The 16,962-nt window shown below is 44.2% G+C and overlaps 1 protein-coding gene across 1 annotated transcript in view; it reads right to left on the bottom strand.

Annotated features, from left to right (window-relative positions):
• Positions 1 to 318: 318 nt before the first annotated feature.
• Positions 319 to 16,962, bottom strand: part of acad11 (acyl-CoA dehydrogenase family, member 11) — a 136,696-nt gene continuing 120,052 nt past the window's right edge. Inside the window, 8 exon segments of the mRNA XM_073830391.1 lie at positions 319 to 854; positions 8,722 to 8,785; positions 8,788 to 8,830; positions 10,818 to 10,934; positions 11,299 to 11,453; positions 11,816 to 11,866; positions 11,869 to 11,886; positions 12,170 to 12,255. Coding sequence (XP_073686492.1) covers positions 740 to 854; positions 8,722 to 8,785; positions 8,788 to 8,830; positions 10,818 to 10,934; positions 11,299 to 11,453; positions 11,816 to 11,866; positions 11,869 to 11,886; positions 12,170 to 12,255 — 649 coding nt within the window. The 3' untranslated portion in view covers positions 319 to 739.

The following is a 16,962-nucleotide window of genomic DNA, read 5'->3' as shown; positions in this document are numbered from 1 at the left end:
GTAACCAAAATTCCAGCCCACCTGTGCATAGAATCGTTCCAGTTTTGAAGGAGGACTGACAAAATGCACGGGCCCAATGCCAGTGTACAGTAATTCAACCGACATAACACACACACAAATGCTTTTATAAACACACCAGATTTTAGGAAGTCTAAACAAAACGTGATGATGTAGGATGGAAATTCTGGCTGGTAGCCATGGCATTGAGACACGGAGAGCTGGAACATTTCAACACACATTTTTCACACATGTCTGCCAAATAGTGAAATTGCCCATGTGTGAGAGGAAGAGAGAAGTTAGTTAACAAAAACAGTAATATTGCTGTGAACTGTGCTTTATAATGTGCTGTATTCATATTTAGAAAACATGTAGTTTTGATTACAGAACTAAAATTTAAAGAAAAACATTATACATTAATTAACAGATTAATATTTGATCTACTTTAAATTACAAAGTACAGTAAGTCAATTATGGATATGCCTTAATTCCTTCATACATTTTCTTTCAATTATTTACATACGTGTGACATGTAAATTTCTATTCTTTCTATTAATTACATGCATTTCTCATTTATTTTAGGTTAGCAGCTGGAATTCTTTGAGTATGATTCATCGCTTATTTCTGTTTGTTTGATTAGGTCATCTGAAATCTAATAGCTGTTTTCTAAGTCAGACAGAGAGCCTTTAGACATTTTCAGGATATTATTGGGAAGTTACGTGTCTGGCTGATTTGAAGTGAATCAGAGTTTAGCTTGGGCTCGTCTCCGTTGGTCTCTGAGCTCTAGGAGAGCAATGGAGGACAAATGAACCTCATCAGGTCCGTCAGCTATGCGTAGTGTCCGTGCATAACAATACCTAAATGAACATATAACCACACAAAAATGTTTTTAATATGTCATCCCATCACTAAAAGCCTTTAGAAATTTTTAAATAGATGTCAAATATGTCAGAAAGAATGTTTGTTCATGGCATAAAACAACAACAACAACAATAATAATAATAGTTATGTTATTTACAATCATATATATTAAAATATTATATAAGTATTATTTAATATTTTAAAATATACTACTAATTCTTATAATTTGGTTATTTACAATGATTATACATCACATCAATAAAAAGTAGATGATTAAATGAACAGAACTTATTATTATTGTTATTATTAATAATTAAAGCTGCAAGCAGAGATGAACGGGCCCTCGCACCCGGGCTCACCGCCGACCGGTGGCTTTAGGAAAACAGCAAACGGTGGGCAGTATGCTTTTAATACAGTAAATATAGGAGAAATATGTCATAAGTCATTTAAATGTGCCAAACTTGCCGCGATTTGGGATATCTTGAACGGTGTTGACGTGGTAATTTTTTAAAGATATAGTAAAAATGATAACCGTAATTTTTTTATATCTTTAAAGTGCAGCATCCAAACTCTTTAAAACTTTTTTCACACAGAGATCTAATCATTCTGAGCAAGTGTTGTTAATATCAATTTTATACAAGCTTCCATGAATTAAAGAAAATAAAAAAAAGAAATCAGAAACCTGCTGTCACTCTGCCTGAGTGTCTGTCTATGTGTGTGCGTTGTTATGTCACTACAGAGTGACTTAAGAGAGACTGAAGGGGGGAGGGGTGAAAGGGAGAGAGGGAGAGTTGAACATGTTGTCTTGCTAAAGACCATCTTTGAGGAAGAAATGCACATTGATGTATAATCTACAAAAATATGTCTGATCTTTGAGAATCTAATCTTTGAGAAAATATAAAGGGTCACTAACTCTTTCATTGTTTGTATTTTGCAGTTGTTGTTTTTTATTTATTTTACTGTATTTTACTGTAACTGTACCATGAACTTGTCCTATTCAGTCACATAGCAAAAGATTAAGAAAAATGCAACTTTTTAGCATGAGCGATTTATCTTCATTGATAGGCATTTATTTTCATAGTGTTATTTACATAGTAAAATTTAAATGAACAATTTCAAGACAAACTTTGACAACAAAACAAACTTTGCTGTTATCTGTTCAAAACATCTGAATATTATACCATTTTAAGATGAGTTATATATATATATATTGTGGCGGGAGTCCCGAGGCACAATCAGCGTCGCCCTGGCAACTCACGCCAAACACCTGGACCTCATCACCACGGACCAATCGTTCACGGACGCCGCCCCTACAAAAGCCGGTTGCTCACCACAGATCACTGAGAAACTATCTCCGATGAGGTTGAAGCTTACCTGCTCTCTGCTCTCATTTCCCCCTACAGACTCGCCGTGAACGATTGGCCACCGTCACTTCTGGACACCGCCACCACCGCGAACTCGCCTTCAAGCACCTACCCGTTTGCTTGCACCTTCCTGGGGAATTCTGCACGACAAGGACTTCACCTCTCACGGAGCACCGACGCACATTCACCTGCCACTTCACCGTTTCACTTAAGTCTGTTCAATAAACTCACCCTCCGGGGCTCAACTAAAAGTCTTGTCTTGTCGTGCTGTTCCCCGCCCGGCCACAAGGTGGTGGAGAATGCGGGCAAGTTTCCGGGCCTGAGAACACCGACGAGCAAGACTCACTGTTTGTTTACACCGCCATCTTGCCCCCATTCACTTCCGGTTCTGTTTTTTTCAGGGCGCGCCGCTCCCCGAGATCATGGAAGAACTGGTCAAACAACTCACCGAGGTTAGCGTCCGCCAGCAGCAATGCTTTGAACTGTTGACGGAGCAACATGGACAGATTCAAGGATATTTGGCAGAACTACGTGCCCCGGCTGCTCACACCGTCCCGCTGCCGGACCCCCGCGCCGCCGCCGCTCGACTACTACCTAAACTGACCGCAGATGATGATATTGAGGCTTACCTCAAAATGTTTGAGTCTGTCGCTCGCACAGAGGGTTGGGCGAGAGGAATTTGGGCGGAGATATTGGCACCGCTGCTTTCTGGTGAGGCCCAACGGGCGTATTTTTCATTGCCAGCAGCAGCACAAAATAACTATAGTGAATTAAAGAGAGAAATTTTAGGGCGTTTGGGGCTTTCAGCCGTTGCGGCTGCACAGCGTTTTCATGACTGGGAGTTTAAAGCACGGTTGCCAATTCGCGCTCAAATAGCCGATCTGATGCGGTTAGCAGAGCATTGGTTACTAGAGAACTCGCCATCTCCGGCCCAGGTAGTCGAGAAAGTAGTAGTCGACCGGGTGCTGAGAGCGCTACCGCGTTCAATGAAGCAGGCGGCCGGGATGAAGGGTCCAAGAACTCTAGCCGAGCTGGTTGACGCCGTGGAGCTGGCGGACGCAGCCTTCCACCGGGAGGCCGGGGAGCGAGCGCCGCCTTTCCCCCGGAGGGTGAACCAGGAGCGACGCACGCCAGAGGCGCACCCCCGCGCAGTATACAGACCGCCCAGTCCCCGCGACGAGCCAATGCCCACCGATCCACCATCACCGACCCCCAAAGCCTGGATGACCGGCTGCGTGGTGCACCGGGAAACGCCACCAGGAGCCCCCACGACCTTCGTCATGATTCGAGGACGACGGTATCGGGCCCTCCTCGACTCCGGAAGTTCAGTCTCCCTCGCCAGGCCCGGACCCCTAGAACCCCGGCCAGCCCCCAAGTCAACGATGCCTATCACGTGTGTCCACGGTGACACCCGTCAGGTACCTACAAGTCTACTTACCTTTCGTAGGGATGGAAAAGCCTGGACCCTGGAAGTCGGAGTCGTAAGCGACCTGCCGGTCCCATTGCTGTTGGGGCGCGACTGGCCGGGGTTGGAGGCTGCCCTCGCCGAAGCTGCCCGGTCCCCTCGTCCTCGGCACCACCAGCATCGGCCGCCGTCGCGGGGATCTCGAGGCCATACCAACCTGTTGACAACCGACAGTGGGAGAGATGGTGAGTCCCCCTCCCGTAATACTAACCTCTTCCATGATGTCTTCCGGCAGGTTACGGGCGGGGGAGACTTTGGCCGCGCCCAGAAGGAGGACGACCGGCTGAAGCACTGTTGGCGACAGGTCCGCATCCTGGAGGGAAAGGAAGTCCTCCCGGCACCTCACCCTCTCCCATATTTCGTCGTCCAGAACGGTCTGCTATACTGCGTCGCGGAGCGACGGGGGGAGGTCAAACACCTGCTGGTCGTCCCAAAGACCAAGACGGAGCTGGTCCTAGAGTTGGCACATTCGCACCCCATGGCTGGTCACCTGGGAGCCCAAAACACGACGCAACGGATTCGGGATCGATTCCACTGGCCCGGCCTGGAGGCCGAGGTCAGGAGGTTTTGCCAGGCCTGCCCTACGTGCCAGCGCACGTCACCCAGAAAACCTCCCCCCAGCCCGCTGATTCCATTACCCATCATCGGGGTGCCCTTTGAGCGAATCGGGATGGACATCGTGGGGCCGTTGCCGAGGTCTGGCCGGGGACACGAGCACATCCTCGTTATCGTGGACTACGCCACCCGGTACCCAGAAGCAGTCCCCCTCCGCCAAGCCACCGCCAAGGCCATCGCTCGCGAGCTGTTCCTGCTCTCCAGCCGGGTGGGTCTACCGTCGGAGATACTGACCGACCAGGGAACCCCCTTTATGTCCCGGCTAATGGCTGACCTCTGCCGGCTGCTGAAGGTAAAGCAAGTGAGGACCTCGGTCTACCACCCCCAGACCGACGGGCTCGTCGAGAGGTTCAACCAGACCTTAAAACAGATGTTGCGACGGGTGGCCGCCGAAGACAAAAAGGACTGGGATCTGCTCTTGCCTTATGTGCTGTTCGGCATCCGGGAGGTACCACAGGCCTCCACAGGGTTCACTCCCTTCGAACTCCTCTTCGGCCGGCAACCCCGTGGCCTCCTCGACGTAGCCCGAGAAGCCTGGGAGCAGCAGCCGGCAGTCTACCGGACCGTCGTCGAGCACGTCCGAGACATGCGGGAGAAGATCGACCGGGTCATGCCGTTAGTCCGGGAACACCTGGTGAAATCCCAACAGGCCCAGCAACGTCTCTACAACCGGGCGGCCCAACCGCGGGAGTTCCAACCTGGAGATAGGGTGATGGTCCTGGTCCCCAACGCAGCCTGCAAGTTCTTGGCCCAGTGGCAGGGGCCCTACACGGTTGAGGAGCGAGTGGGCCCAGTTAACTACCGGGTAAGACAACCCGGCCGAAGAAGAGTAAACCAATTATATCACGTTAACCTGTTGAAGAAGTGGATCGGGGACCGGGACCAGCTCGCCGCCCTCGCCTCCCAAGATCCCGCGGTTGTAGATGTCAATCCCAACCTGTCAGCCACACAGAAGACGGAGCTGCGGCACCTGGTCGGTCAGTTCCTGGACGTCTTCTCCGACAGCCCCGGCCAGACTAATGTCCTAAGCCACGACATCTGCACCCCTCCGGGCGTCCTCGTCCGGCAACGGCCCTACCGAGTCCCAGAGGCCCGCCGGCAGGCTATAGAGGCGGAAGTCCAAAAGATGCTCAAGCTGGGGGTAATAGAACCATCACGGAGCCCGTGGTCCAGCCCGATTGTCCTGGTCCCGAAGCCCGACGGCACCCTGAGGTTCTGTAATGACTACCGACGCCTAAACGACATCTCCGACTTTGACAGCTACCCCATGCCCCGAGTGGATGAGCTCCTGGAACGGTTGGGGAGGGCTCGGTACATCACAACACTCGACCTCACCAAAGGCTACTGGCAAGTCCCCCTCTCGGCCGACGCCAAGCCCAAAACGGCCTTCTCGACGCCCTCGGGGCACTGGCAGTACCGGGTTCTCCCCTTTGGCCTGCATGGGGCCCCCGCCACCTTTCAACGACTAATGGATGTAATCCTCCGTCCCCATCAGGCCTATGCCGCAGCGTACCTCGACGACGTGGTCATCCACTCGGAGGCGTGGGAAGACCACCTGGAACGGCTGCGCAGGGTGCTGTTGGAGCTTCGCCGGGCTGGACTAACCGCCAACCCCCGCAAATGCCACCTAGCCATGAACGAAGGCAGGTACCTCGGCTTCAAAGTGGGAAGAGGACTCATCCGGCCTCAGGAGGACAAGGTCAAAGCCATTATGGATGCCCCTAAGCCATCCACCAAGTCGCAGGTACGTGCCTTCTTGGGGTTGGCGGGTTATTATCGGTGCTTTATCCCCGGCTTTTCCTCTATAGCCGCCCCTCTGACAGACCTGACCAGGAAGGGACAGCCAGAGCGGATCCGTTGGTCTGGGGAAACCGAGGAGGCCTTCCGGCGCATCAAGGAGGCCCTGACCACCGAGCCCGTCCTGCGTGCCCCAGACTTCAACTGTCCCTTCCTGCTCCAAACGGATGCCTCCGACACGGGATTGGGGGCCGTGCTCTCCCAGGTCCAGGAGGGAGAGGAGCATCCGATTGTGTACATCAGCCGGAAGCTGTCCAAGGCCGAGCGCAACTACGCCGCGGTAGAGAAAGAAGCTCTCGCCATCAAGTGGGCAGTCCTGGAGCTGAGGTACTATTTATTAGGTCGACATTTTACACTGTTTACAGATCATGCACCGCTACAGTGGATGGCCCGGGCCAAAGACACTAACGCCCGGGTCACGAGGTGGTTCCTCTCGCTCCAGGACTTCCACTTCGATGTGCGCCACCGGGCCGGATCCAGCAACTCCAACGCTGACGGACTCTCTCGGTCTTGGGCAGCGTATGCAGGTCTGTCAGGGGTCATTCCCCTCCCACCCCCTGTCTCCCCTTTTGTTTCTGCCACCAGGACCAGGACGTCGCTTGGGGGGGGGAGTGTGGCGGGAGTCCCGAGGCACAATCAGCGTCGCCCTGGCAACTCACGCCAAACACCTGGACCTCATCACCACGGACCAATCGTTCACGGACGCCGCCCCTACAAAAGCCGGTTGCTCACCACAGATCACTGAGAAACTATCTCCGATGAGGTTGAAGCTTACCTGCTCTCTGCTCTCATTTCCCCCTACAGACTCGCCGTGAACGATTGGCCACCGTCACTTCTGGACACCGCCACCACCGCGAACTCGCCTTCAAGCACCTACCCGTTTGCTTGCACCTTCCTGGGGAATTCTGCACGACAAGGACTTCACCTCTCACGGAGCACCGACGCACATTCACCTGCCACTTCACCGTTTCACTTAAGTCTGTTCAATAAACTCACCCTCCGGGGCTCAACTAAAAGTCTTGTCTTGTCGTGCTGTTCCCCCGCCCGGCCACAATATATATATATATATATATATATATATATATATAAGAAAGAATGAAGCATTTATAGAGCACTTAATTGTGTATTGCTGTACACCCACATGAACTGTGTTCATGTTCATGTTTAATTCACAGTACATAAACTAATGTTAAAAGATACTAATTTACCTTTAAACAATATATGAATACTTTTTTTAGCTTAATATTAATTAACATTAATAAATGCTATTTAATTATTGTTCATGTTAACTAATATAGTTAATATTAACAAATGAAACTGGATGGCAAAATTTTATATAGTGTGTGCATGTGTCTGTGTGTTGAATTTAAAGTTTAACCCTTTCAATTCAGTAAACTTTAAATCCAAACTGGCAGAGGGTTACTGTGTATGCATGTGCCAACTGGGCACAGTTTTCCTAATTGATTCTTAGTTATGTAGCGCTTAAAAGTGATGTCTTATAACAGGAATCACCAGCAAAGCAATATCCACACACAAATTGTACAGATAGGTAATGATGACATTTAAGCAGAAATGGTGGACGTAAAGCAAGCAATAATAACATTTTGTTATAATCATGAATTACATGTTCTTACCATCATCATCAGAATATAGGGAAAATGTAGCATATTTGTTCACAGTTGGCATTATCTGAAGTCCTTGCAGGGGGTTAGGTTTATAGCAAACTACTCCTAGAGATTTAATGATATCAACATTATATTTAGTCAGTCTAATCTAAAGGCCTTAGAGATGTTAAATTGTGAAGATCTTGAGTTTTCGTTAAAGGCGTGTCCGTGGCAGCCTGACAAAGTTTGATGTTTCGCCATGGACATAGAAGTTGTTATAACTCAGCCATAAAATGTCCGATCTGCCTCAAACTTCACAGTTTAGTAAGAGTCCTGGCCTGAAGACACCTAAAGGCCAATATTCAGATATTATCATAGCGCCACCTGGTGGCAGCAGGATATATCACATCTTTCACTAACTCAAACATACCAAGGTCAATCTACAGAAAACTTCATATGTTTGATAAAAGTGCTGGCCTGAACACATCTAAATGCCAATAATCAGTTATAGGCATAGCGCCACCAGCTGGCAGCAGGAAGTTTGGCACATATAAATGACTTTGACATATTTCTCCATATTTACTGTATTAAAAGCATACTGCCCACCGTTCGCTGTTTTCCTAAAACCACCGGTCGGCGGTGAGCCCGGGTGCGAGGGCCCTATCATCGCTGCTTGCAGCTTTAATTATTTATTATTATTAATGTTACTGACAATACTAATAAAAAATATCTATGTTATATATTATACCCCATATATTCTAAATCTTTGCCTGTGTATTGGATATCACCGGGTATAAATTACAGATATCATGGTATTATTTGACTAATATATTCATAGACCATGGCAAATGGTATTTTATTCAAAATACAAGCATTGTTTTTTGTATTTTATGGTAACATCACAGTACCTGTTACTAAAGAGATTGTTTAAAACCTCAAACACATTCTACTCCTAAATTTCAGCAAATACTGTATAATGTACACAAGCTAGAATATAGAATAATAATAGTTTTCTCACATTTCTGCTAGTGGAAAGTCATCAGACACTCCTGCACCCCCATAAACCTGAATGGCACAGTCACCACCTTACTCGCCATCCTGCCTGCTGCCACCTTTATCATAGCAATCTAATAAAGAAAAAAACATTTAGACAAGGTCAAGATGTTCAGTAAACGTGGGTGGCAGATCTGTGTGTATGTGTGTGTTTGTTTTGGTTACGTTCTTCATTTGAGAGAGGTCTAATGAAAAGCACCACACTGGGATCTTACAGGCATCAGCATCCTCACAGGCACATGCAGTAAAAAGCTAATAAGATTCCATTTCACTAATGTAATCTTTGTATGCTTTATACAATTATAGATTTGTATGGATTTAGTATGCATCCAACAAGACATTTCATTTTAAATACACAGACATGAGAAGATAAATATGAGATTTGCAATCAAGTTTGCCCATCTGCTGAAGTACTGGCCTCATTATAAACCAATCTCCTGTACATGTGCACAATGTGTGTATGATTCAGACACAGGTGTGTATGTATACACTTTTAAAACCTCCTCAGCAGGAGATGTGCTTAAAGTGTGTGGCTTTCTCCAAACCCACGATATGAATCAAATACGAGGTGTTGGTTCTGCAATAAGGAAACAGCTGTGAGGCTAACATTAACAGAATTGCCTCCATTTTTTAGTGGAAGCCTGATGCTGTGTTACCATGACTACAGCCAGCGGGATACGGAGCCTTGCTATTTTCGCTGACCCTAGGGAACTGCATTGTGGGTAAAAGGCCCTACCATAACTGCAATGGAACACGAGGTGGACAGTGATATGTATGCGTAACTGAAGAGAGTTCAGGGTTGAAAGGAGGATTCGGAAAAAGCATCTGTGTGTGTTTATTAATGAGTAATTGTTACCATGATTTTTTCATTATTTCACTAAATAAAATGTTTACAGCCCCTGTGAATTTTTTTTATTATTTTTTTATTTTGACAAACTCACTGTTGACTTATGTTGACGCAAAGTGACAGAAAGAGAGGGGATGAGTTCTGAGATAACTGCAGAAGTGTCTATTTGGTGTGTGTGCTTGTGAGGTCAGTCTGTCAGAGTTGATTTCTGAACATCTTTTCATCATCTGTTGATTGTCAGTTCATGTATTAGGTAGGAAATGACTGCGATCTTTAAAGGTGCCATAGAATGCATTGAGAGAATATTTAAAATTGTTCTCTGATATCTACATAGAAGGTATATGGCATAGGAAAGGGCAAAAAATCTCCAGAAATGGTTTTACAGGTCCATTTACAACCCTAGGATTTGCCCCTAGAATAAAAGGCTCTGGTTTTGCTTATTTGGAAGCTTCATGAATATTAATGATCTCTGCTCTGATTGAGCTCAATAGCTCGCACATGGATAAAAATATATATTTAATTAGAAGCTCTAGCCGCTTTTAATATGCGGTTTGTTGAATCTGCCGTTTTGAATCGCAGACAGTTTAGTCTGATTACTGTGATGCATGTGTTCTGTGTAAAGTTACAATGCAGAGACACAAGTACTTACCGCACAAGTTGAGCTGCTCGTCAGTGATACTCGGGATCTGTAAATCATTCGCCATCATCAGGCAGTTATTTCTCCATCATCACTGTTTATGTGGTAAGTGAAATCCTATGTATTGCAATGTAACAGGCTAACGCTAGCATTAAGCTAACCGTGTCCCTTCTGTGGCTTGCCTTGTTTAAACGATGTGCTGACGTTACCGATGATTGGGCGATGCAAATGTTGGAGGCGTAACTATTAACGATCTCGGCTGTAACACCGACTGTTTCGTAACAGTCGGTGTTATGTTGGAATTTACCTATTTTTCGGTGGTCTTTTGCAAATACTAGATTTATATAAGAAGGAGGAAACAATGGTGTTTGAGACTCATGGTATGTCATGTCCATGTACTGAACTGTTATTATTTAACTATGCCAAGGTATATTCAGTTTTCCATTCTATGGCACCTTTAACAGACAGAAGGGGTGAGTGAGATAGACCTTTGATGTGTCAAGACAGATTAATTCACTTGTAATTAACAAAATGTTAATCATATATTAGAAAAATAAGAATTAAAATAATATCTTACCTGCTTCCTTGCAGCCTTGTTGCCCTGTGTGTCCAACATGTGAGCAGCATGAAGTGTTAACAAACGTGTCTGCGATATGGCAATTCGACACTCAGCTATCCAGTGAGCTACCACCTCCTACAGACATAAGCAAGATTTTTACACCTGAACAATGACAAACTGACTATATTACGTACTTTAAATCAAACCAAAACTACAGCATTGATGCATGAGGTAGAAGTACACCAGTTGCAATGAAATGCTTTTCCACTGGGTGTCAGTAATGGTGCTGCCAGATATCAGAGCACATTTTAGAAGATTCCTCTGGCCATTTTTATTGGCCTGACTTAAATTGTTCTAAACATTGGGTGTACACCATTCACACAAAAACATATAATCTTCCTTTTAATAAAAAGAGGTTTGTTGTGTGCTACCTTGGATATAAAAGAGATCCAAGGTAGCATACAACAAACAGCATGTAAATTACTTAAAGTCTACATACGTGTTGGTAAAGACTCTTTCCAAAGGCTTGTCTATGGGCTGCGCGTTGGCATAACAACTCCAGAGCCACCTCTGCAAGCCCCACAGCCCTCATGCAGTGATGAAGTCTACCTGGCCCCAGCCGTCCCTGAGCAATCTCAAAGCCCCGGCCTTCACCTACAACCAACCAATCAGAGAGCAAACAAATAATTTAACTAATGAATCAGTGAATCAAATGCCGAACCAAACATAAACTGACTGCAATAACGTAATTATTTAACAAGCATAAATATCTGTATGAAATCATTTTAACAAACAAACAAACAAATATATATATATATATATATATATATAATTGGTTTAAGAAATTAATTCCTAATGTTCTTAAATAAATAATGCTGATTTCTGATTTCACCCCAAGTTTTTGAAGTTTTTTGTAGCTCATTAGTCATTAGCAGAAGTGGTATGCACACACACAGTAGGTGAATACATGCACAGACAAACAAATACACACACAGATTCTGATAAATAAATCTCACCAAGAAGAATGTTGTAAGCAGGAACCCTCACATTGTCAAAGTGGATCTCAAATGGCCACCATGAATTGCATCTACAGAGATAAAAAACAACAACATCTCACTCTGTGGTAAAAAGCAAGGGAACCCCAAGAGCCCACAATACATACAATCTACAATCTGTGCTACAACATACTGAAAAAGATATGGTGGAAACACAGAGAGAATCAAACAGAGGATGATGAGAGAGTGAGTGTTGTGATATGGGTGTGGAACGATAGTGGGATAGGACATAAAAGGGGTCATCAAAGAGTGAACCTGAAGTAAGGATCTGATAAGCTTCATGTGGCAAGGTAGATTGTGTTACTCAGAACTCACCATCCTGACCAAAAACGGTAAGCGGTCTTATCTTCTTCACTCCTGGTGTGTTCAGAGGGACCAGGATCATGCTGTGCAGCCCATGCCTGAAAACATTTGTACATGTATGCACACATTTACTAAATAAATCAAATGTGGGGAGAAAAACACTCCTGAGTGAACAAACAACATTTCACAGTGACCATGCTCCACATAATATTTTAGTATATATTATAATGTGTATACAGGGAAACAATGATTTCTCAGGAATATGTTAACTATAGTTAGGAAACAAAGTTCATAAAATGTGTCTCCTGTGAGAGATATTCATTACATATGAAGTTGAATAAGTTTTAGATTCATAAACTTGGATTCAGATGAAATACAAAATTGGGAAGACTACATCCTCTCTCTCTTTTCAGCTGCCAAGGTCACAGCTCACTGCAGGAAGAAAGCACCACTAGAGAGACAGTAGACAGGAAATGAAGAATCTGAACAAAGAATCACTAAGGGCATGATAGATCAGAAAAGCAAAGAGCGGGATACTAAAGAAGACACAGCAAAAAAGTGAGAGTGTCCACATAATAAAGCAACACTATTAAACAAAATAATTTAAAACAACATTTTTTTGTGCTGTTATTTATTATTATTAACACCCAACACATATATATAAATAATGTGGAAAGATGACAGAAAATATATATAGTACATATACATAGAAGCGCTTTTCATTAACTGTAAGCCAATCTATTCGCCATGAGAGTTTTGCTCGTTCATTCTGGTGAGCGTGTACATTCCACCACAAGCGCACGTAAGTCTGGCATTACAGAAACTGGGAAACACCCGCACTCTGTTTTAATCATTCTTTTAATAAAGCAAATCTCTCACGTGAACTGCCAAAATACAGACAGCATGTTACATGTTCCACCAGAGACAGTAATATATTGGATCACTGTTACACAACACGGGCAGCTTTGGGACTCTGATCACTGTCTGGTCCATCTTATACCAACCTACAGGCAAAACTTAAATTTGCTAAACCTGTAGTTAAGACTGTAAAGAAATGGACCAACGAAACAGAGCAGGTCTTACAATCCTGTTTCTATTTGACTGATTGGAGTGTTTTTGAAGCTGCTGCCACTGATCTGGACGAGCTCACAGAGACTTGTTACTTCATATATGCATTCCTACCAGAACTTATTTAACATACAACAATGACAAGCCATGGTTTACAGAAAAACTCAGACATCTTCATCAGGCCAAGGAGGATGCCTACAGAAAAGGGGATAGAATCTTGTACAACCAGACCAGGAACACACTGAATAAAGAGAATAGAGTGGCAAAAAGGACCTATGCAAAAAGGTTAGAAGATCAGTTCACTTCAAATGATCCAAGTTCAGTGTGGAAAGGCCTGAAAACCATCACAAACTACAGGACACCACCTCCAAGCACTGAGGAGACTCAACGACTTGATGAAGACCTGAATGAGTTTTATTGTAGATTCGAAACCCCCCACACCTGCTCTGGCGATCTCTTCACACAACCATTACCACCTCCAGCAATCCCCCTCTCTCCCTCCTCCTTCACTTCAAATCAATTAAGATGAGGTGCGCCAGGTCTTCAGCAAGAACAAAAGAAGAAAGGCACCAGGCCCAGACGGTGTGACACCAGCCTGTCTAAAAACCTGCGCTGACGAGCTGGCCCCCATCTTTTCACAGATCTTTAACAGGTCCCTGGAGCTGTGTGAAGTCTCTGACTGCCTAAAACGCTCAACCATTATCCCTGTTCCAAAGAAATCCAAGATAACAGGACTTGTGGCGCTAACATCTGTTGTCATGAAGTCGTTTGAAAAACTGGTTCTGGCTTATCTGAAGGACATCACCGGACCCTTACTAGACCCCCTGCAGTTTGCTTACCGAGCAAACAGGATCCTGTTTGTGGACTTCAGTTCGGCCTTCAACACCATCATTCCTTCACTCCTACACACCAAACTAAACCAACTTTCTGTTCCTAGCCCTATCTGTCAATGGATCACCAGCTTTCTGACAGATAGGCAACAGCTGGTGAGACTGGGGAAATTCATGTCAAGCAGCTGTACCACCAATACTGGCGCCCCTCAGGGTTGTGTTCTCTTCCCCACTGCTCTTCTCCCTCTACACCAACGACTGCACGTCTAAAAACCCCTCTGTCAAGCTCCTGAAGTTTGCAGACGACACCACGGTTATCGGCCTCATTCGGGGCGGTGGCGAGTCTGCCTACAGACAGGAGGTTAAAGAGCTGGCAGTCACAACAACCTGGAGCTGAGCAAGCTCAAAACTGTAGAGATGATAGTGGACTTCAGGAGGAACCCCCTGGAACATTCCTCACTCACCATCATGGACAGCACTGTGACTACAGTGGAGACATTCAAGTTCCTGGGATCTTTCATCTCCCAGGACCTGAAGTGGTACACTCACATCGACTCCATTGTAAAAAAAAAAGGCCCAACAAAGGTTGTACTGCCTTCGCCAGCTGAAGAAGTTCAACCTACCACAGGAGTTGCTGAGACAGTTCTACTCAGCCGTCATCGAGATGTTCTGTGCTCATCAATAACTGTCTGGTTTGGCTCAGCTACAAAATCAGACATCAGAAGATTGCAGAGAACAGTTCAGACTGCCGTGAGGATTATTGGCGCTCCCCTGCCCACCCTTCAAGAACTGTATACATCCAGAGTAAGGAAAAGAGCTCAAAAAATCACTCTGGACCCCTCACATCCAAGCCACCCCCTCTTTGAATTCTTACCATCCGGCCGGCGCTACAGAGCCCCAAATATCAGGACTACCAGACGAATGAACAGTTTTTTTCCCCCAGGCAATCCACCTTATAAACAGTTAAAATGTTCCTCCCATTGTGCAATAAAAATGTGTGGAATAATCTGATCTATTGCTACCACCTCCAGCCTAACACATCCCTGCATTCCATCCTATCACCTATAGCACAACTGTACATACCACCTATTTATTTGTCAATTTATTCTTTACAAATTATTATTATTTTCTATTTTTATTTTTTGTCTGTTTATGCTTACATATGTGTATTTTTCCTATTCTCTTATTTTTATTGTCTGTGCGTTGTTGTCTCTGTGTACTGGAAGCTAATAACACTGAAACAAATTCCTTGTATGCGCAAGCATATTTGGCAATAAAGCTCTTTCTGATTCTGACATGTATGCAGGGGTGATTTTGGTTGCATGGTTCTGAGGTGGGGGGGTCAGTGCCCATGTGTCGACAAGCTTGGCCCCCTCTGTAGGCCCCCTAAATTTGTAATCACATTGCCTGAAACAATTTTCTTAAACTAAATACAATGCAAGGGTTGTCCTGTGGCAGTAGTGATAACAAGAGAATTTTATTGTGTCGTGACCTTTTAAACTCTGCATAGAAATATAATTATTCAAAAAACAATGCAGAGAAGTGAAATTGTAAAAAGAGAGCACAGCATGCCTGTAGTAGCAATGGTTATTCAAGAATGATCAGTCACTCAGTTTTAAAATGCAGTAATGATTTCTAATATATAAACATATGAAACAATCATGGCAAACTTTTCTGCTCAAGACAAACAATGCACTCATGAACAGCTATCAGAATAAATAAATAAATATATAAATCCAGGTAACGTATTAAGAATCAAGCGTTATGTAAACTAATTTAAGAGTAACAATTTAATTGATGTTTAATGAATAAAAAAATATATAATACAGAGAAACAAACGCTAAAGCTTGGCTTATTGATCATCAGGTCTCTTTCTACGAAAGCGCTTTTTGTAAATGAGATGATCACTGATCATCAGAGGTGGGTAGTAACGAATTACATTTACTTCGTTGCATTTACTTGAGTAAATTTTTGGGGTAACTAGTACTTTTAGAGTATATTTAAAGATAGGTACTTTTACTCAAGTACTTTTTTAGTGAAAAAACTTTACTTTTACTTCGCTACATTTGATGGCATTCCTCCGTTACTGACAAAATTGTAATAAATATTAGATATATAAAATAATAATTGGTTTATGTGACTTGATCTCAAGTCTTGCGAGGCGTTGGAGAGGCTGCTTCGCGAGAGTCTGCTATGCATCTCCCGCTTAAGTTCAGTGCATGTTTAGAAAGATGATGGCTGAAGCAGAGGATGACGTGTGTGAGTTATCGGGAGCAGATCACCCGTGGCCTCAAATAAAGTCTATGTTTTCACTTCAAGATGTCAAAAAGAATAGTTTCTTAATGCGATGCAGACTGTGTGCACCAAAACAAAGTGACATCGCTGCGTACAAAAATTCCAGCTCCAACCTAAAAAAACATGTAGCGGTAAGTGTCAATATGATGCCTATTTGAACCCTATTAATGGTAATTTGGTAACTATGGGCACTTTGACCTTATAATACCATATTTCACACACTGTCCAAATGTTTTTCCTCATATGCGCAATTGTGCAAGTAATGACAAATATCTTGTGAACCTTACAAACAACACACGTTCGTGAAAAAAAACAAAAACGTTTATTCTAAATGTCTGCATGTTTTCATATCCATTTTCCACAAATCTAAATAAATTGAAGTGCATACTGTGACGTTATACACAAATTCATACACTTCACTAAAGGTTTTTTGTGACACCTCACCTAACGTTAAGTGCAGAACATGTACAAAATAAAAACGGCATTGCATTTTAATTTATTCCTATCTAATGAACGCATGTACTTATAAAATGTAAGAATAAAGTAAATAAATGTTTTTAAAGGAGACTGCTTTTAAAAGGAAGAGCTGCTTAGCCCAGCACATTATTCATT

Source organism: Garra rufa, chromosome 24 (genome assembly GCF_049309525.1).
Source record: "Garra rufa chromosome 24, GarRuf1.0, whole genome shotgun sequence".
Classification (NCBI taxonomy): domain Eukaryota; kingdom Metazoa; phylum Chordata; class Actinopteri; order Cypriniformes; family Cyprinidae; genus Garra; species Garra rufa.
Note: the sequence above shows the minus strand (reverse complement) of the source record. Positions and strands in the feature narration are given on the sequence as shown.